Source organism: Pan paniscus, chromosome 8, assembly GCF_029289425.2.
Source record: "Pan paniscus chromosome 8, NHGRI_mPanPan1-v2.0_pri, whole genome shotgun sequence".
Classification (NCBI taxonomy): Eukaryota; Metazoa; Chordata; class Mammalia; order Primates; family Hominidae; genus Pan; species Pan paniscus.
This window is the reverse complement of record NC_073257.2, coordinates 124682560-124704826: the sequence shown is the minus strand read 5'-3', so window position 1 is coordinate 124704826 and position 22267 is coordinate 124682560. Positions and strand designations below refer to the sequence as shown.

The following is a 22267-nucleotide window of genomic DNA, read 5'->3' as shown; positions in this document are numbered from 1 at the left end:
GGCGGGTTGATCATGAGGTCAGGAGATCGAGACCATCCTGGCTAACACGGTGAAATCCCGTCTCTACCAAAAATACAAAAAATTAGCCGGGCATGGTGGCGGGCACCTGTAGTCCCAGCTACTCGGGAGGCTGAGGCAGGAGAATTGCATGAACCCAGGAGGTGGAGCTTGCAGTGAGCTGAGATCGCGCCTCTGCACTCCAGCCAGGGCAACAGAGCGAGACTCCATCTCAAAATAATAATAATAATAATAATAATAATAATAATAATTTTAAAACATTTTTAAAATGAATTTTTTAAATAATGGAGAAATAAATATCTTTCTACCATTAAGGTGTTCTTCCACATACCGTGTGCTAACTGACTGTGCCACTGGAGCTACAGTATGGAATTAAGGCATTCTTTAGGTATCTGAAGCCCAGAATCATGAGGAATCTGCACATACACAAAAAACCCTAAACACCAACAACCCCCCAAGCAATATTTGTCTGCCATGTTACTGAGCAACACATTTAGTCATGATGAGTGTGATGGTTTGTCACATGCCTGGGGGTGTTTTCCACGGCGACCTAATTGAATCTTCATATCAGTCCTTGCGTGGAGTGCTATTTTCTCTGCTTTACAGTAGAGGAAACTGAGGCTCAGTGAAGAGATCGGTAGGTTATCCAGGCTCACCAGTGAGAGAATGAGAGCTCAGATCCAAGTCTGTGATTGCTCTGTAATGCCGTATTTTTGGGAAATTAAAGAAAAATAAAAACCTGCATTCAAAAACAACCTTGAATATTATCTTTCCAAGTTTCATCATTTGAAAAAATAACAGCGTCTAATTCACAGTCCAAAAACTGTAGCAGAGCACTGAACTGAAGATTTTGAACTAACCTTCAATTAGAAAGGAAACGGAAGTAAGTGAAAGAATTCAAATGGAAAAGATGGGAATAGCCGACTTTGGAATTAGGCATTTTATTTAACTCATCAAATAATACAAGTTATTCCAGGAAACAACAATCAAAATGTATTACTTGTACTAACGATATGTAGAGCCACATTTCCAAGAAATCTCATGAAAATAAATTACTCGATGGAATAAGGCAAATAAATAGATTTTTTACAAACAATAACCCCGTGAATATTAGAAAAAAAATGTGAGGGTTCTGGGGAAGGTGCCACACGGTGCTGGGGGAAAATGGAACTTGAAACTAATGCCTGAATGAGATGTAGGAAACAGCAGCACGTTAACAAAAATTCGTAACAGACATTCATACTGCTTTCCTCCATCTCCCCGGTTTTAGAAGTGACTTCTCCCATCCCCACCGAGAGAGGCTCCAAGTACCGCTCCTGACACCCACAGCCTAAGTGATCCACATAATGTAATCGCACCATCATTAGGAACCGTGAAATTGCAATTCCTCGGGGAAGGAGCGCGATCGCTCAGTTACACGGAGAAGAGCGATTAATTAGCCGATCTCAGTTTAATGTGACTATGTACTACACGGGTTCTAATCCCACTCTGGAGCAGCTCTCGGGCCTAATGAATTATCTCTAGGAAGCTGAGCTGGAGCCAGAAGACATGACTCAAAATGAAATAAGTGAAATAAGATAAAAGCCAAAACTTTAACATGATATTGGGGAAAAGCTGTAGAAACCAAATGGGAGTCACCTAATTTTTCCTGATCCTGAAATGACACTATCGAGTATGAAATCTTATATTTAGACTCTATTTGAGGCAACTTGATCCAAACTGACTCATTCATTCATGCATTCATTCATTCCATAAGTGTTACCTTAAAGCAGTATTACTTTTTACAGAACGTGACGGGATGCTACTTTAGACCCATTTTTGGGCAGTTGCATCCTCAAACATCAGACAAAGCAGACTGAAAGCTGCAGGTGAAACCTCCATGAGGGTGGCTTAGAAAACTGTTCTGAAATGGGGATGCCTTCTTCCTGGAAACCTAAGTGGAATCAGGATTTTTTCCTTTCCCAAAAGGAGGATGTCTCTAAATCCAAACCTAGTTGGCACCCACCCTCCTTCGTGCTGGCATCTTTGTATTGAGCTCCCAAATCCTAGGCTTCACCTGAAACTCAAATGGATGGGTGCAGATATTGAGGACTGGTCTTTGCACACCGTGAGACCTCAGCTCTCTGGCCGACTAGTCTTTCCATTTCACAACTTGCTGGGATTCCAGACTAAATCTCTCCGCGTAGTTCTAACTCTGCTCTGTATTGATGGGGCTGCTTTTAGACTTCATTTCTAGAGCAGAGCACCTAGGGAGAGGAATACCTGGGAGAGAGACTGCCTTGCCCATGGTGGTTAAACCTACATGAGGGGACTGAAATCTCTTTGGATGCCAGTCCAGATCCCTTTTTAAGAAAAATGGGCTTGTGGTTCCAAGGCTGAGAGCTGGCACCACACACTGGTTTCTAAATCTCTGTCTTGGATTTTATCCAAGCGCATGCTCCTAACGTGCCCGTGAGCAGGAGGGGCAGGCGCAGTGTTAATGATCTAGTTTACTGATAGACAACTAAATGCCCAAGAGGGTAGGTGGCTCACCAGGAAGGACTGGCTACATAATTTTCAGGACCCACTACAAAATGAAAATGTGGGGCCCCTTGTTCAAACAGTCAGAAAACATGCTTTTTGCTTTCTTCCCCAGTCTCACTTTCAATTTGTCATGGTGTTTTAAATTTGCTAGTTAATACCATTCTAAGTAAAGTCAAAATTTTAAATTATTAGCATGACTTTTGCCATTCCTTTTTATATTGTGCAATGCCAGTTTTAACTGGAAATATCCGAATATTGAACATGCAGGTGGAATTATCAAAGCGGCACACTGTATTTCACGGTTCTCTCAGGAGGATACCTTGACCTGGCCGGAAGAGACAAGCTGGGCTCCGGAAGGTTGAAAGAAGGAAGAGAGGGTCCTCTCAGGCATGGAGATGACCCCATGGGGTGCTCCCTAGACATGAGGGTTCTCCTGGGGGAGTGCAGACCCCCACAGGCACCCTGGTGACTTGGGGAACACACAAACACTTGAACCCATCTTCTAGCTCCCTTTCCTGTGAGCTGCTGGGCCCACATGTTGTGCCCCAGGCCTAGGGCAGGAGGTTGAGTCAGGCATCCTCCCACAGGCCCCTGCCCCAACCCACAGCAGATGGGCAGCCCCCAGGGGCACTACAAATTTTGTACCAGGACACACGAGGTACTGGATCTGGGGGGGCTAGAGGCTCACCCCCGCAGAGTCCCACACGAAATGTGCCCTGGGCTGCCAGCACGGGATGGGGACTGCTGCCACCATGCCCCACTCTGAGATGCTGTGGGGTGTGCTTGCCCCCCTCCCCCACAGGGTGTGCCTGTGCCCAGGTTGGGGGCAGGTTGGCAGTGGTTGCTGGGTGGGAGGCAGGGAGGTAGAAGCTGAGAGGAGCTGGAGCTGGAGCTGTGGGGGCAGAGGAGCAAGCAGCTGAGAAGCAGATCCTGGACGCAGGGAGATGGGAGGCTCCATGCCCCCAGTTCACAGTCCACTGTCCCACTGGACCTCACTTACAAAACACAGTGACAAAGATAAAATTATTAAGAATTTGAAGACAGTGACTGCAGAGCCTTATTTCCCAAGCGTGGGGCCCTTCTGGGCACAAAGCCCTGTGTAGCTCTACTGGTCACACACCTGTGACACCAGCCCTGCATCCTGGACCACTTAGAAGCTCAGCTTACCAAGTCTCGTGGTCTTCTAGAAGGTTCTACAAACCACAGACTGCCATCTTAGCCTTTGGCTCTTACTTTGTTGGGAAGGTTCCCTTTGCACTGCCATGGAAGGCTGGGAGCTAGCAGAGACCTACCTTCCTGAGAGATTTTCTAGCCCAGCTTTCCCATTTTGTGGATGAGGAAACCGAGGTCTGGAGCAGGGTGTGACTGGCATATAAGGCCACACATCAGGCCACTGGCACAGCAGGGCCTAGAGCCCGGAGACCTGAGGCCCAACTCGGCATGAAAGGTGCCAGCCTCTGGGAAAAGACCAGAGCCCCACTGGTATCCGTACCACGCTGTTCCTGGCTGTGGCCGCATTCCAGCCACAGCCATCTGGACCCAGAAGTGGTATCACGGTTTCCCTCCAGCTCTATCACCCAGGCTGGAGTGCAGTGGCGCGATCTCGGCTCACTGCTACTTCGGCTTCCCAGGTTCAAGCGATTCTCCTGCCTCACCCTCTTGACTAGCAGGGACTACAGGCACGCGCCTCCATGCCCAGCTAATTTTTGTATTTTTGTAGAGACAGGGTTTCACCATGTTGGCCAGGCTGGTCTCGAACTCCTGACCTCAAGTGATCTGCCTGCCTCGGCCTCCCAAAGTGCTGGGATTACAGGTGTGAGCCACTGTGCCCAGCCGAAAACTGAGTTTTTCTGTACATGTTGGTTTAACAAAAAAGTAACTGGAGAACTTTAGCACCAAGAGTGTGAAGGCCAATACTACTGAGGAGGCCCCCTGGCTCTGTGGCTGGGCCACAGCCCTTCTGAGCCTGAGGGGGCGAAAGACCCAGCCTTGAGTTGCTGGGCAGTGGGTGGGGATGAGGCAGAGAGGATTTGAAACAAAAGTTCCAACCCCTGGTGCTGTTTGAAGTTCCACTTCCTGGTGCAGAGGAAAGACGTCTCACCAGAGGCTGAAGGCATGGAATCTACTCCTGACCTGTTACCAATTTGCTAGGTGCCATTAAGCAATCTTGTCCCCTCTCTGAGCCCCCATTTCCCCATCTGAAAATCAGCAGGTAGGCCACAGTGGCCCCCTAGGGCCCACAAAGCTCAAAAGTTTTATAAATCTGAGCTCCTGGTTGGCTCACCCCATCGCCAAGGTGGCTAGCACTGAGCTCAAGGAATGCCGATCCACACTTCCTCATTTCAAAACGCTGCTCTTTCCAGCTCTGTGGGCTTCATCTCCCCTCACAAAGGAGTTCAGAGAGGCCGTCCAGAGGCGGAACATGCGGCTGCATTTGCTGGGATGCCCAGGCTCCTCTGTCCCTGAATGCCATGCACCCAGACATCAAAGTTTCTCTGCTGTCTGGGGGAGGATGGTGCGGGAGGAGGACCAAATCAGCCACGCGCCCCAATCTGGATTCTACTTCTATTTTCCCCTTTCCGCATGGGGGACAGAGAGAGGAGAAGAAGGGGAGAGAAGCCTTTGAAAATGTCTGCTGCTCCATTTCCTCCCCGTTCACTGCTCTCTGCTTAGCAATTCACCTCGCCGGCGGGCCCAGTGACACTCCCGTGGTGCACCTCTTAGCCACTCGGCAACTTTTTCCCTTTTATGATATTTTGGGCTCCTGATTGCCTGCCAAGTCAAACCTTCAACATTTAATAAGCAGGAGGAAAAAATCCTCCAAGTCGGCCCCGATCTAAACGGTCCCCATTCCTATCCCCGGCCTCTCCTAGGCCAGTCCTGGAAGTAGGGCCAGTGCTGATGGGGACCTGCCCACCTGCAGGCAAGTGTCAGCCCTGCTCAGCCTCAGCGGGGCTCCTTTGCTAATGCAGTCACGGGGATTGCAAGGAGGAATGAACATACAGCATTGTCCACTCGGAGAGGATTTTGCCTAGTAATTCACAGTGATGGGGCATTCATCTCAGGGGGCAGCGTAGAAGGTGGCAGAGGCACAGGCATCGCCATGTGATTCTGAGACCCTGAGAATGACCTTGCCCGGGATTGGAGTGAGTCAGGATTCTGGGAAGGAAAATAGTTTTCTGACTTCCAGTGCTGTGAGACTACCTTCTTTCTTTTCTTATCTATCTTCTTCACCATGTGTCTTCGGGGCCTGGAACATAGTAGATGCTCAATAAATATTCATTGAATGAATGAATGAATAAATCTGCTTACACCTCTCATGCTTCAAACAGGGAAAGGCTAGATTATTTAGAAGTCTTGTCGGGGATAATAATGAGCTCAGTGAAGCCGTCTAGTTCTCACTCGAGTTTCTCCCTTTCTTTAGAAATGCAGTGTAGAGCTCTGGAAGGGTGGGTGTGGATGAATGAGAGAAGATGGAAATTGAGCGGAGAGTCTCTGACGGCCACAGTGTCCCCTCTGTGCCAAGACCCCTGGATGTGGCAGTGTGGGGAAGGTCTGCTCAGGGCAGGAAAGAATCCGTTTTGGGTCCTTCCCCAAATGCCAAATTGTACACCACAGCGGATTTGGACTTCCTTCAGCCTCAGGAGGGCCAGAGGAGGGACACAATTTTCCTGCCCCCAGGGTTAGCTGTCCAAACTCCAACCCAGCCTCCCTGCTCTTTCTCGATCCTTCTCAGCCAGGGCACGGCTGTGGGACCTGTCAGGAGACCCTCAACTCATTACTGCTCCTTGGCAGAGCCCATTCTCAGGCTCCCATGTTTGCCTGCATGCAGCCCTAAGCCAGAACGCAATCCTTAGAAGAACGGGGGCCTGGCCAGGGAGTGGGTTTTAGGGCAAGGCTAAAGGCAGCTGATACGGGGCAACCTCCAGGGAGCTGGTCCTAGGGAACCAAGCCCCTCTTTCCTTCTAACCCTTCTCCCAAAGACCACTCAGGCTCCCTCATGTAGTGGGTCTGTCCTCCCCCAAACCCAAAATCTGCCCCCAGGAAAGGGTCAGACAACTCACTTAGAGGGATCTGTGGCTGGTAGGACTGAAGCTGTCTAGGGAAAAATGAATCTGCATTTTTCCAGTGTTCCAGGGCAGAAACCACAGGACGGCCTCTCTAGGGGTGGGGTTTCAGGCATCCACCACCGCAAGGGTGTCACTGCGCAGGGGCCTGGCATCCCTCAAAGGGTCAAGGCCTTGACCACTTCCTGTGTCCAGAAGAGGTGCAAACACGGGAAGGGACAGTCTGGTCAGAGGCTCAGGGAGTGGGGCTGGCAGGCTTTGGTCTCTGCTGGTCTCCCAGCCCGTGGCCGATGCACGTCTGTTGAATTTTGCAACAGTCCCCATCCCCCAAGGAGGTGGTGAGTCCTAGCCATGTTCTCGGCTCCTCTTTTCTGATGGGATGAGACAGGGGAGAGTAACGCGAAAATGTGGTACAGGATGCCGAAGTGCTTGTCAGCGCTGGGGGTATAATAGGGCCCCCACAGGTGTCAGCCCAGGATGCCTCTATGGCCTGGGTCCTTGGCAGAACATTCTGGGGAGAAACTGGAGCGGGAGGATGTGTTCATTCTCAACTCTGTGGGGCCTCGTCATGAAAAAACATTTCTCTCTAACTTAGGTGCTTTCCCTGGCAAAATAAGTGGAAAACAGCAAAGTTGAGGTAACGAAGTGGTACTGAGCTGGAGAGGGCCTGGGCTCCCCCAGGTATTGTCCCCTCCTGAACACACCTGGGGGAGGCCGGGGAAGTGGGAGGGGGAGAGGCGGCTGTGCTGAGCGGTGCTGGTCCTGCCCCCAGGAAAAGCCCTGGCAGCTCTCGGCGGAGCCGGGTGTGCAGCCGATCAATACGGCTTCGGAGCCGCTGAGCTATTATTCACGCCAAAGGGCCTTGTTTGGATGAAGGGAAGGAGGGGGTGCACGAGTTCACGGAATCACAGTCCAGAGCTCTGCTTCCTGGCAATTGCCCCCTCTGTGATGTCTGAGTTCTTCATGTAGCACGTGTAACGAGCGATTCCGGATGAGGAAGTGCTTTCCCCATGGCACACTAGGAGCCCAGGAGCTATGGCCACAGGGGTGTGTGACTGGGGCAGGGGGCCCTGGAGAGATGCACCCTGTCTTTCCCCCTCTTTAGCTCCTCCTGAAGAAGGGCAGTGATGAGCTCAGGGGGGCCTACTTGCCCTTGCTATCCCCTGGTGCTGGAAAAACCCTCCATCCCTCACCTGTCCACCCTCTGCTACCCAACCCCCAACACATTGTGCCCCATCCTGCCATCTTGCTTTTGCCCTGCTCGCCTCTGGTAAGCTGGCTCCTTGTTACTGCGCTGGAATCCCAATAGAGATGGGAACTCACTCGGCACTCCCTGCATCTGCCCTCCTCCACAACAGGACACTAACCCTGGCTCAGTCACTCATTTCAGGAAGTCTTGGCTCCAGTGACACACTCTTGCTGCCTGGGCCTGGCTGCTCTCATCCATCTTGGGTGCAATACTTGTGGCTTCAGGAGCTTTTCTGAGCTGTCCACGCAGTCACCTGCCCTGTTTAACAAAGACTGGCATCTGGTCTGAGAGCCACCTGACTGCTGACATTATGTGGCCAGCCTCTGGCAGGTGCCACTGGTCTGAGTCTGATGGGTCACAGGCAAAGTGAAGCCACCAGAATATCTCCTGGGGGCTAGTTTAGAGTTAGAGAGTTACAGCATAGGGTGAGGTCGAGTTTGAGCTAGTCTCAGGCAGACCCTCAACCAGGGTCACTGGGAGTTGGACTGAGGATAGCTCTTCACAGAGCCAGCCTTCCTTCCTTTCTTCCTTTTGGAAAAATGGCTCTCGGTACCTTTTCTGTTGAGGTGTGAAGGCCATCCCAAGGGGGACAGATTGTCATGTGGCTAATTTATCCTGGATTGAAATGGAGGCTTGAGATCCTCCAAAGCCTGGCATGTCTGCTGTTCCTATGCCCACAGTAACCAAAGAGGCTTGAGGCCAGGTCCCACCTGGCTCGTGCCTGCCAGGCAGGTACCTCCTACGCCATGGCTCCTGCAGGACCATCTGTCCTTGGGTGGGTGATGCTGAGAGATGCTACACTGAGCAAGGAACATGCACCATCTCTTCCCCTCACACCCATGGTGGAGCTACATAAGGGGCCTGGTCCCTCTGGGGATGGGAGAAAGGAACTTCCCATTCCCTGATATTGACCCAACACCCCTGCCCTGAAGTGTCAATGAACCAGGCCTCTGAGGGTGGCTTCCATGGTTATATAAACTCATCAAACAAACAGGCTGAGCAGACATAGACAGCAGCCATAGCATGGAGAAGGCCACTGACTTCCGATTTAGGTTGAGGACGATGGGGCTTTGTCCTCCCTGGCCCTTCAAGCTCATGGTCCATGGAAAAGAAGAGCCATTCACCAATAGCAAGTCACAGAAAGGAAAAAGGACAGAAGGCCCATCTCGGCAAAGTGTCTCCCTGTTGCATATTAGGGAAGCGCTGTTTGTAATGAGCTCCAGTTGACGGCACGGAGATGCCCAAGACATACCCCCAATTAGACCCTCCCCAAACCAGCCAACCAGACACACATCTTCCTTTAAGATGTCTCTACTGGCTCTCCTGCCTGCCCACATCCCTGCAACCACACACCCAGCCAAAGGGGAAGGCAAGTGGCTTGGAGACCAGGGACTCACGGTGGTTCCTCTGAAACCAGCGCTGACCACAACCAACCAACAGAACTTGGCTCTGAACTTCCCCTCCACACACACGTTTCTCCCAGGAAAGCCACCTCCACTCCCAAGCATGGAGTGCCTCACTAGGCTAGCAGTTCAAACCAAAGGGATGAGGAAATCATCACTTCTAGTTAATTCTCCACTACGTAGACAAACTGCTATTAATATTTACGATGGGAAATTTCATTATTTAAAAATTCTGCCCTAAATTTCCAGCTCACTCCATGAAGAACGCCTGCTGAACAGGTTGCAAATTAAGAACAATTATTTTTCTCTTCTGCATTTGAATATAACTTACAGCTAAAGTCATTTAAAGGGGTTAACATCAACCTTAATTAAATATTAAAGTGTGCCTGTACCTGCTGCTATTGTTGCCCCTTCGAATAAGATATAACCTATTTTTGACAAGTTTTCATCTTTCTCTGTGGAAGACGCTACATGAAACCAAATCAGTGGCAAAGAGGAGAGTAATGAATAATCTATTTCATATTCCAACAGTACCCAGAGCTCGGAGTGGAAAAATATTCAGTCAGATGATGGCAAGAGGCTGCTGGGGTACCACATGACACAGCTAATGTTTAAATAATAATAATAAAAAAAAGTGATAAACAAATCATTAGCCCTTAACAGTTGTTTAATGCAATTTGTTAATGAACGTAATGGTGGGGACTAATAATGAAAGAAAATAAAAACGTCTAAACAGGCGCCAAGTTGCTGGCAATGCGCAATTATTTCCTTGTCAAGTTTTTATGATTTAATGAGCCCCTCTGGGACTGACGGCTGTCAGTCAGTCGTGACTTTTTGACACCATTACAACTTCAAATACAGCAGCAGGCAGGCTGTTTTCCTCGGATTTGAAATACTGAAATGATCTGACAGTTTTAAAGAAAAGATGTGCAAAAAAAAAAGGAGAAAGAGAGGGAGAGAAAGACAGTTGCTTTTCCTTTCTTTCTTTTTTTTCCCCCTCCCTTCTTCTATGGGTTGATAATCTCTGGATGCTGTTTGGTAATGAAAACCCAATCACTGAGGTCATTATCTGATGAGGTTTTTGGAACAGGCAGGCTTTTTTCCCCCTCTTTATTTCTTTACTTAATGATAACCCTCAATGGGCTTGCCCCGCATGGGATGGCCAGAGCCGCACAATTTTGTTCACCATTAATTTCAGCCTTTGAAGCTCAGGGCTCAGAAGCAGTAGCAAAGCAAACCCCCCACCAAGCTGGTTCCAAAATAAGACAATCCAGCCTGCCTTAAACAGAATAGCAAATGGCCTCCCAGCCCAGGCCCGGCAGCTGACGTCAGGCCCACTGCATTTGCAGGCATTCGCCTTCAACATGGATCATTTAAAACTCTTTACAAGTTAAGAGACTTTAATTAAATTGCTTTTGATTCTGGAGTGGGGTAGCATCCACTTTATTTATTCTGTCAGGGAAACAGTTTAGTCTGCATGAATTTTACATGGCAAGGGCTTCCTTCTCCTCTTCCTCCTCCATGCCTTCATCTTCCCCCCAACCACTCCCTTAAACATCATTTTTAACAAGGGCTCCCAACTTGAGAAATATTCGTCAAAGTCTACACACTAAGTACCTAGAACCTCTCACAGATCTACTTCACTATCTGCTTCAAGTTTGTGGACGTTATTCCTTTCCTGGTGGGGCAGGGAAGGAAGGAGAGCAATTGGCCTCTGCTGGGGATCCCCTAAGTCTTTTCTGCAGTGTCCAGGAGGACCAGGAAGGAGTTGAGGGAACCTTCTGACCAGCTTCCTCACAAAGCACTCACTAGCCTGGCCTAGGTGGTTGCTCTCAAGGAGGTTTGATGGAGCTATTAGGCCAAGGGTTATCTGTTCATATTCTTCCCACTCCCAAGGTTGAATTGGGGTAAAATCACAGGCAAGAGCTGATAAAGACATAGAACTTGAACGAAAACAGCTATTGAGAGGTGAGCAATGCCCTCCTCCTTTCTCATTTTATCTACTTCAACATGAACGCCAGGATTCAGTGAAATATTCAGGAGGCGGCCAGTTTAGATGATCCAATCAACCTTGCTTGCTAGGTGGCCTTGGGAAGAGTCTGCTGCATTGTGGACGGGATGGCCGTGTGAAGTGCAGCTGGTAACTGGTTATACACTTTAGCTAAGATCAAGAGTTTTGAAGGAAGCCACCAGAGGGGCTGGTGTCATACTTGATGACTATTCGTGTGTCGGAATGAGAAAAGGGTTGTTTGTTTGTTTCCTTGCTTTTTAATGGTTCTTAGATGTGGTCAGCATGTACAGCATTCCGTTATCAGAATACAAGATTCTTGCTGAGACGGATCCCTTAAGCTGACAGGAAAATTAGCATAGCTTTCTGCTCCTTCTCTGTCCTGCTTCCCTCGGCCAAAATCCCACACCATCCCTCCGAAGTAAAGGCTGCAGCTTTATTTACACAATACTAAATGATTTATCTGAACACATGCAGGCCTTGGCCTGTTTCGATAAGTGCAATTTCTCTGGTGGATTCTGCCATTCTGCATTTCCTCTCTAAACCATAATGGTTTTCTTCTGAGTTGGGAAAAATATCAAGCACTACATCCAGGTGATCTTGATCCACGGGCACAGGTGGTTAGCATTTTTGATGAAGAGAACAGGTTTGCTTTTCAAGGATTCAAAGCTTCTAATTATATTCCAAAGATAGTATGGACCAGTAAGTGCCTATGAAGTCTTGAGAAAAACATTCTGCTTTGTGACTGGGGGGAAACGACCTCAGCTTGGGCAACTTTTAAGCCTGATCACAAATGAGCTCATTTTGAACGCAATTCCTGGTTACCTCAGACAGAAAGAAATGAAAGAAAAAAATCACAAAGCATATTAGAAGTTTGAATACACAGTGAATTCAGGAAAGGCTTGCTAACATTTGTTAGTTAAAAACCCAAGCCGTTCCTTTTGTAACAATCTGCCATCCTCTATTCTTTTAAAGGAGGTTAGGGAACGTTTTCCGTGAAGTTTATCTCTGGTGGACCCTCCTATAGGACTCTCCCATATTTATAATCACATTTGAAATTTCACACTGATGGAGTCATGTTCTTGCTCTTACTGAAATATTCATGGTCTCTTTACATACTGGAATGTATGTGGAGAGAACCTTGTCAGACCTTTTGTATGTATGAGGACTGCTTTTGGCAGTGCAGATATCAAAACCGAAAGGATACAGAGATGCTTACACAGGTCAGGGAAGACGAGGTCACAATTAAATCCCGTACCAGGGCTCACTTTGCCAGCAGATTCTGGGGAGTATGGGATTTGGGGAAGGCAAGAAAATATTTCTTGTAGCCAGTAATCAAAGTTGTGAACAGTGAATACTGGGCAGGCTCAGCAAAAAAAATATTTTTGGGTTTAAAAAAAAAATTATGCAATAGAAAAACAGGGAAAGTGCTAAGTCAATTTCCTGTACAACCGACATTAAATACCGACCTTTACAATGAAAGCACTCAGGCAGGTTGATGACTATATTCATGAGGCCTGTGTAGGAACAGGGCTGGCTTGCTGGACTGGGTCACTGACTCCATCCCCTGCTTTTTGCTGCATTTTAATCCTCAGACATCACAGAAGAGCTTTTCAGCAACAAGAGGCGGGTGACAAACAGAAGCTCTCGTGACTGACTCATCATGTCCTCTCCCAAACCACGGCCCTTGACATGTCCAGAGGGCTAGGAGTGTCACTGGGGCTATTTTGGCTAGTTGATGACATTAGCAAAAAGGTAAATAAACATTCACCTTCCCCTCTAAAAAACGAATCTTGGTGAAGACAAACCTCGAAAAGGAAACCAACCCACATGCAAACAGGAATAGAAAATATTTTTACACTCTTTGCACTTCAGCCCAACGGCGGTGAGGGAGAGAGAGGGTCACCCGGGGCCTGTCAGCGCAACAGAATGATTCATGTGACCATTTTGTCTTAATTACTCAGAACAAGCTGTTGTTGCTGTTTATCAAGGGAGAGCAGATACATCAGTGTCTTCTGACAGAAAAAGTGATCGCCATCAGGATGGTGATGACCACGATGATCCCTAGGATGACGAGCAGGATGCGGTTCTGGATGATTCTAGGAGACAGCAAAGGAGAAAAAACACACACAGATAAGTGGAAGGCCTTCCCACAAACGCCGTCCGAGGCCAGGTTGGCTAATCAAACAGCAGCTTTGCAGGTGGGGGTGGGGAGCGTGTGTGTGTGTGTGTGTGTGTGCGCGCGCGCGCGTGCAAAAGAGACATCACGCAGCTTTCTGGTTCTACAAACGATCCACGAGGAAACGAAAGACTCCACACGATTGTCACGCTGCCCTCCGAGAAATGCTTACTGCAAAGCTAAGGCGAATCAAATGGCTTTCTAGGCTCAGAAAATCATGTAGCCTCTTTAAGTGATCAAGGGCCCCTTGCGAGCTTCTCTTTTTAATTTAAAAGGCGAGACAAGCCTCATTTTTTGCAGTGTTTCCTGTTAAAGTAAAAGACTCCAAGGAAACACATGTCAGTAATGTACTTACCTGCACAAAAATACCTGGGGAAAAGTAAAACAGAGACTAAGGAAGAAAAGGATGGGATTAGGAAACAAGTGTCAAATGTGCAGCTTAGGCTGTGAAACCGTCATCTGTCAGTGTGGCTCACGCTCCGTTACGCTAGGAGGAAACGTTACATTTGCTCCATAGCAAAAAAGATGGAAATGAGAAATATACAATGTACTCAAGGTGCCTGTTGTGCGTCTGTTGCTGGGCCTTTACCTCCAGGGATTCTACCTCCCTGGGTTCTGGCTGGGCTGCACGCTGATGGGGAACCAGCAACTCAGAAGGGGGACCAGAGTGGAGACACACGCTCCCAGATGCCTGCAGAGAGCTTCTGATGAGGTTGTTTCATAATTTGTTACCTCATTCGGAGAAAAGAGGTCGAACATCAGAATGCTTTGTTGAGAGTTTCAAAGGGAACCTAGGTCAAACAGCCGTGCCCACGCTCGCTCTCACAGAGCTGCACGGAAATAGAGACATGAGCTGGCTGGCAGTCTAGCCAGCTATCTGTCCAGCTTAAAACCCCACGGCAAACCCCATCCAACCCTCCTCCAAATACCAAGCAGCAAAAGGCCTGCTGCCCTACTCCAGTCACCAAACACTGGACATGGGTCTTCCATGGGGAGGAGCTGGGGAGATGAAGCTGGGCTCCCCACGGAACAGAGGTCCCACACCCCTACTTTGTATCTTCACACACAAAAAAATCTTTGCAGGGTATTTGCAGCCTTTTCTACTTCCTAGATGAGTTTATTTCCTGGAAGGATGACATCAGGTTGTAGTTTTAGTCAGATTCCTCCTCACCCATCCCCTTCTTCTCCAAACCTAAACGGTTGAATGGAAACTGTCTTATCAGACCAACCCACTCCCTTGTGGCCCCCTAAAAGGACGAGCTCTCTCTCCTCCTGACAGGTAACAAAATGATCACATTTGCTGACACGTCTTCCGCAAAACTGCCTTAGTGCCTCTGTCCACTCTCCTCGCAGGAGATGAATGGTCCACTTGGTCCTCATTTATCACTCAAGGCTCGGCTAAGATCTGTCTCGTTTAGTTCTTCCCTTCCCCACTAGAAAGTCTGCACTCCGACATTAATTCTTCTGTGATGACAGCTAATTCAGACTTAACAGGCCATACTTACTCAAGAGGCAGGAAGATTCTCTGTCCCCCAAATAAATAAATAAAAACAGGACTTCATGGCTTATTATAGTGAGGCTAATTATGAATACTGATAGGTGCTACTTGGTGGCTCTGTTTAAAACCCAAATTGATTTTTCCCCCTTTTCTCTGGAAGGGACAGAAGCCTTCAGAATGGTCCCTACACATCCCATTTGCCCAAGTCACTGTCAAAATCTCTATTTACCACAGTCACCCGCATCAGACTTGCAAAGGAAATCAGCAAAATTGAAACTCAGCAGTGAAACAGATTAAAAGCATGAAAACTCTTTAAAATTCTGCCTTAAGTAATCTACAGTAGTGTGTCTCTTGTACAGCTTGGTTGACAACCATTTTATTTGTGGGTTGAGGGCCCCAAGGCATCCATGATGCTAATTTAGAAAGGATTAACTGTGGGTGTTACTTGTTCAATCTGAGGCATGGTAAGAAATATGAATACACAGGAATCCCTAAATCCTCAGCTCTTCCCTAGCCTTCCTAATTGGGCTTCACCCCCTCCTTGGTGCACCCACAGGGCCTGGTGGCTTCCCCTCCCCCGCCCGCTCTGTTGCTTCCAAGGGCCCAACCTGTGTGGACTGGGACCATGTGGAATTCACCTCTACCACCCCAGCACATGGCACAGTCGCTGGCACACAGGTACTCAAAAGAGAACTGCCCAAAGAGTGATCGTGAAAGAATGCAGTCTCTGGTAACTGTAATCTTCCATTCAAAGGAGAATGGAGAAGAAGTCTGTGCAATTAATTTGCAGGAAAATCTCAGGAAGTCTGTATGGAAAAGGTTAAAGTTCAAAGTTGAAGCAAGCCCCGCCAAAGATGAAACTTCCTACCATCACGCCTTCTCAGCACTACTTGGTCTTCCCCCTGAAGCTAGAAGGAACTCCTTTGTGCTGGGTGGGGGCGGGGCGTCAGCAGGAAAGGGCATTTGCTTTCAAACCAAATGCTGGCAGACATTTGGGAGGAAGAGTAGAAGGGGATGGGGAAAGAGATGGACTAGAGAGAGCTTCTAAGCAAGCTTGACTGGCTGGGCCATCCACCCAACCTTGGACCTCAAAGGAGTTGTGCAAATGTGATACCCCTCAGGACCAGAAAAGTGAACTGTCAGGGCATCTGGGTGGATAGGACTGAGCCAGTTTGGAAGGGGAAAATACAGGCTGGCATTGGTGGGCCCCATCTGTGAGGAAGCTTAGTTGCAATCGCAGCCAGGGGCTGCCGGCCTGTATTGCTGTAGGCAAAGCAGAAAGGAATGCAGAGTTCGGAGACAATCAGAAAAACCAGCTAGGCCAAGGGGTTCCCAGCTAGTGAGATGGCGGCGAAGGAACTTGGGGAGAAGCCCAAAGTAACTTCCTCCTAACTTTGGGCAAGGGGAGGGCTTTATGCTGAACTAGGTCTGCAGCAAGCCGTCTTAATCTCCCTTTTGAAAATGCAAAGTGTGTTTACCCAGTAAATAATTTAAGAAAGAATATACACTTGAAAGAAGACATCCATTGAAACAGCCAGGCTAAATTGCCTCCAGGCAAAAACTTGTGCATTTGCATGCTGCATTCTATTAAGTGAGCACACTGTGGCTTTAAAAGAATGCAGAGCCAAAATAAAAGGAATGTGGGCCTGAAACATCAAGGATTCTCCAAGTTTACATTATGAATCACAGTGCTGTTGATACAAGATGAATTAACCATTTACTTTGAGGCTGAACTCACAAAGTACTATTGAAAGTACTGATCCCCATGTGGAACTCAGGGAGCGGTTAATCTTTCCATTGCCAGTCTCCTCCCAGCCTGGAAACGAGCTCCTGCGTGTGGCAGCCGGAATCACAGAAGGCTGGTTCCAGTGCAGGGGGCAGGCGCGGCACCTGGCACAGTTCTCTGCTCTTGCTCGAGGAGCCCAGGAATTCCACTGGAACAGGCATTACGAGTGTTCTCCAATAGCCAGTTCTCCTCTATTTCCAGGCATGGACTGCACTCATCTTTTTTTATTTTTTTGAGACAGAGTCTCGCTCTGTCGCCCAGGCTGGAGTGCAGTGGCGCAATCTCGGCTCACTGCCAGCTCCGCCTCCCGGGCTCACGCCATTCTCCTGCCTCAGCCTCCCGAGTAGCTGGGACTACAGGCGTCCGCCACCACGCCCGGCTAATTTTTTTGTATTTTTAGTAGAGACGGGGTTTCACCGTGGTCTCTATCTCCTGACCTCGTGATCCGCCCGCCTCGGCCTCCCAAAGTGCTGGGATTACAGGCGTGAGCCACCGCGCCCGGTCTGCACTCACCTTAATGTTAGGCTTGGTCATGGAACTAGCTTTGGCTAAAGAAATGAGAGCAAAAGTTCTGAGTGTCACTGCCAGCTGGAGGCATCTAACTTCCAGTGTTTGTCTCTCTGGCGGGCTCTTCCTGCGGTTTTGATTTGGGGAGGGCGGGGCTGTATTGTTCCAGAGAGTACAAGTTATAGGATGGTGGTAACATCTTCTGCTTGGATCCTGCAGTCATTATGTAAAGGGCCACTGTCCTGAAAATGCACCTGGACTCCCAGTGGACTTGCGTTAAGCCATTGAGGACTGGGGGTTGTCACTGCCGAATACCATAAGCTATTTTACCCTGAGTGATAACGCTACTGTCCGCCTCTCAGACAAGACGAGGCATCTGGCCAAGCCAAGAGAGGCTCTGGTTTCATGTATTTCAGAAGCTAAGGTATGATGAAGACTGATAAGATTTTTTTTTTCCTTGAAGAACAGGTTTTTGCCTCTTGGTTTTCAAAAGCTGGGAACCTCTTCTGACCTCTTGGTCACGACACTTTTCACTGAAGAATCAGGAGCTTCTTCCAGCCAATGCTCCTGTGTATTGATGAGTGATGATATCATGCATGAGGCCTCACCAGGCCTAGCCAGGCATCCGCTTCCTGTGTACAGCAGATCTACAGTGGCTGCGTTCGTTTCCCTATTCCAAACAGCTGATGCTACCCCAGCTCCAGGGGTACAGCTGTGACTGAGGCTGAGATGGTCAGTACACTCCATGCCCCTGGACATGGTAACTGGACCAGGAGCAGGCTTCTGACTAAGTCCATCCAACAGAGTGGATCTCAGCAACTTTGCTTGAAATGCGGGGTCACCTGGACAGTTTGGTGTGTGGATGTCAGGCTGGATCCACTGCAGCCCTTTTGATTCATTGAGGGAAGCCAACCTAAGAAAGAAGCTGACCCACAGTGGGCAGAGAAATAGAACCCCAGTCCTGAAGACAGAGAACTTTAATTTCTTTAAATTTTTTTTTTTTTTGAGATGGAGTCATTCTCTGTCTCCAGGCTGGAGTGCAGTGGTGCGATCTCAGCTCACTGCAACCTCTGCCTCCCGGGTTCAAGTGATTCTCGTGCCTCAGCCTCCCAAGTACTTGGGATTACAGGCACCTGCCACCATGTCCGGCTAATTTTTGTATTTTTAGTAGAGATGGGGTTTCACCATATTGGCCAACCTGGTTCCAAACTTCTGACCTCAGGTGATCTGCCCACCTCGGCCTCCCAAAGTGCTGGGATTACAAGTGTGAGCCACTATGCCAGGCTGACAGTGAACATTTTTTTTTTTTTTTAAATCAAACCACCCTTTCTTTGGACTTTAACTTATATGAGAAAATAAACTGACTTTATTTTCCAAAGTCAGTTTGAATCGAGTTTTCTGTTATTTATGACCAAAAAGCATTTCTAGGTTGAGTCACTCTGATTCCAAAACCAGGTCCTTGATCTACGGCATACGTGCATTCTTCCCTCCTCTTCCAAGAGGCATTTCCTGGCTATGTCCCTCTTGTATTCTCCTATCTCCCTACACATCTCTCTTTCCAGTACACTGACTACAGTCCCCAGTAAAAAGTGGACCTTCCACAGTCCGAATTTCTTTTGCCTTTTGTATCCCTGATGCCTAACACACAGCTTGGCATAAATGTTCTCAAAACATGCTTGCTGAGTGAAGAAATGAGAGACTCTACCTACACGTGCTCAGGGTCACGTGGTTACTGCTCTCCTGGTTTCTAAGGACTGCTTGTAGATAAGCACAGCTTTAGGACTTAGCTGTTAGCCACTGTCCCATTAAGGATGCCAGCAGAGTCCCAGCTCTTTTACAAGCCTGTGTTCATTAGCTGGAGAGTGGCAGACACTTTACAGGTTCAGAGCAGCATCCTGTACCTGCCTTCCTGCCTGGCCGACTGGCCCTGAATAACGATGCCCCACTTTTGGGGTCTGACAGAACAGTAACAATTAGCAACCGTGAGAGCACAGGATAAATTCTGAGCAGAGGAACCCGGATCTGCTTCTCTCTAGGCACTTCCCAAAACATGGGCCAAGGGAAAGCTCTTTAAATTCTATATCCAATTCAATGTTACTATTCACCAGAAAGAAATGAAAACAGGAGTAGGAGAAACAGTTAATTGTCATCTGCCTTAAACACTCACTTTAATTGGAAGGGTTATTTTCAGAGCTGGGGACATGTTTGCCTCTGAGCTTGAGCTGTGTGGTTATCATGCTGCCTGATAATGCCCATCTTGGGTCTTCTATGTCCTGCATCTCTAGGAGGAATCCTCAGCCCCATCGCGAGAATTCAGGGAGGCTGATCCCACTCTGATTCCACAGATGGGCATATGACCCAGGCAGGCCCAGCCAATTACAGCTCTCTAGCTCTTGCACTACCATTTGCTCAAGGATTGGTCTGCCACTCAAGCCAGATGGAATTCCTCTTGGGATTCTTCCTGGAAAATCAAGAAAAAGATACTGTCTTTACTGAGATTGACTGTCAGGACAGTGAGAACCTGGAGCTGCCAAGGACCATTCTTACTACCATACCGGACGAGGCTGCCTGAAAGAAGCCGACACCAGAGGAATGCAGAGCCGAGAGATAAAGAAAAAGAGACGGATTCCTGAAGACATATTTGAACCCCTGCTTCCTGCTGTGTGCCTGAAACCTGAAGAGTCACACTTCAGCTTCCCAGTTACAGGAGCCAAACAATTCCCCATTGACTGCAGCAAGTATGGTTGGGGATTCTCTCGCTTTCTTTCTTTCTTTTTTTTTTTTTTTTGAGATGCAGTCTTGTTTTGTTGTCCAGGCTGGAGTGCAGTGGCGCAATCTCAGCTCACTGCAACCTCCACCTCCCGGGGCCAAGTGATTCTCCTGCCTCAGCCTCCTGAGTAGCTGAGATTACAAGTGCTGCCACCACGCCCAGCTAATTTTTGTATTTTTAGTAGAGATGAGGTTTCACCATGTTTGCCAGGCTGTTCTTGAACTTCTGACCTCAGGTGATCTGCCCACCTCAGCCTCCCAAAGTGCTGGGATTACAGGCATGAGGCGCTGCGCCCAGCCTCTTACTTTAAAGCATACTGATTGTACTGGATTGAACAGTGTCCCTGCAAATTCATGAGGTTCCACCTGGAACCTCAGAATGTGATCTTATTTGGAAATAGGGTCCTTTTTATTTTTTATTTTTAAGAGACTTGGCCTATTGCCCAGTCTGGAGGGCAGTGGTGCAATCACAGCTCACTGCAGCCTTGAACGCTTGGACTCAAGTGATCGTCCCACCTCAGCCTCCCAAGTAGCTGGGACTACAGGCATGCACCACCGCACCTGGCTAATTTTTAAATTTTTTGTAAAGACAGGGTCTCACTATGTTTCCCAGGCTGGTCTTGATCTCCTGGCCTCAAGAGATCCTCTTGCCTCGGCCTCCCAAAGTGCTGGCATTACAGTCATGAGCTCCATGCCGAGCCACCACCATGCCCAGCCTGGAAAGAAGGTCTTTGTGGATGTGATTCATTAGAGATCTTTTTTATTTTTATTTTTTATTTTTTTTTGAGACGGAGTTTCACTCTTGTTGCCCAGGCTGGAGTGTAATGGTGCGATCTCAGCTCACTGCAATCTCCGCCTCCCGGGTTCAAGTGATTCTCCTGCCTCAGCCTCCCAAGTAGCTGTGATTACAGGCGTGTGCCACCACGCCCAGCTAATTTTGTGTTTTTAGTAGAGATGGGGTTTTACCATGTTGGCCAGGCTAGTTTCGAACTCCTGACCTCAGGTGATCCTCCTGCCTTGACCTCCCCAAAGTGATGGGATTACAGGTGTGAGCCACCACACCTGGACTTCATTAAGGATCTTGAGAGGAAATCATTCCAGATTTAGGGTGGCCCTAAATCTGATGACTGGTGTCCTTAAGAGAGGACAAAGAGGGGCACGTGAAGATGGAGGCAGAGACTGGAATGATGTTGCCACATGCCAAGGAATGTTGGGCCACCAGAAGCTGCAAGAGGCAAAGAAGAATTCTTCCCTTACACTTTTGGAGAGAGCATCGCCCTGTCAACTCCTGAACTTCGGACTTCTAGTCTTCGCAACTATGAGAGAATAAGTGCATTTAAGCCATGTTGTTACGGCAGCCCTAGCAGCCCTGGAAAATGAATACACTGAGTGCTCGGATCCAGACCAGCATATGGAGCTGGTGATCTTATCTTGGGTTTCGTGATGACTGTTTTCCACGTCTCCACCTTCTTCCCCATGGCTGCACTGCACATTTACTGTGGATCTACACTAAGATCTCCTCCAAAGGACAGGTCAGTCCCAGCCGAGTTCACAGAAGCTTTGCATGCAGCTGTGGGGCTCACAGTCTTCCGAAGCTTTTGATTCTTACATCTCAGAATAAGAATTCCATTCATGAGCAGAGCAGGCAGTTTCCTGAAGCCATGTGAGATAAGGGGACTGAGGGGGCATGTGCCACAACACTCATTCCACAAAACTCCTGCCTCTGGAATAGGCCATTTAAAACAGGAAGAAGGCCAGGTACATTGGCTCATGCCTGAAATCCCAGAACTTTGGGAGGCTGAGGTGGGAGGATCCCTTGAGCTTAGGAGTTTGAGACCAGCCTGGGCAACATAGAGAGACCCTCATCTCTGTGAAAAATTAAAAAAAATTAGGCAGGTGTGGTGGCATGTGCTTGTGGTCCCAGCTACTAAGGAGGCTGAGGCAGGAGAATTGCTTAAGCCTGAGGGTGAAATCGCAATGAGCCACGATTGCACTGCTGCATTCCAGCCTGGGTGACAGAGTGAGACCCTATCTCAAAAATAAAAAAAATAAGGCTGGGCACGGTGGCTCATGCCTGCAATCCCAGCACTTTGGGAGGCGGAGGTGGGCAGATCACTTGAGGTCAGGAGTTTGAGACCAGCCTGGCCAACATGGTAAAATCCCATCTCTACTAAAAATACAAAAATTAGCCGGGTGTGGTGGCAAGTGCCTGTAGTCCCAGCTCCTCGGGAGTCTGAGGCAGGAGAATCGCTTGAACTTG

The 22267-nt window shown here is 48.4% G+C and overlaps 1 protein-coding gene across 9 annotated transcripts in view; it reads right to left on the bottom strand.

Annotated features, from left to right (window-relative positions):
- Positions 1–22267, bottom strand: part of VTI1A (vesicle transport through interaction with t-SNAREs 1A) — a 503528-nt gene that overhangs the window by 121029 nt on the left and 360232 nt on the right. For 2 of the 9 annotated variants that reach the window (XM_003825591.7, XM_003825592.7), the window contains one exon: positions 936–13367. The exons of 6 other annotated variants lie outside the window; for them this stretch is intronic. In XM_003825591.7, coding sequence (XP_003825639.1) covers positions 13274–13367 — 94 coding nt within the window. In that variant the 3' untranslated portion in view covers positions 936–13273. Of the gene's footprint in view, positions 1–935; positions 13368–22267 lie in introns of those variants that run through there. One more of the 9 variants, XM_008950921.4, reaches the window with a different exon arrangement.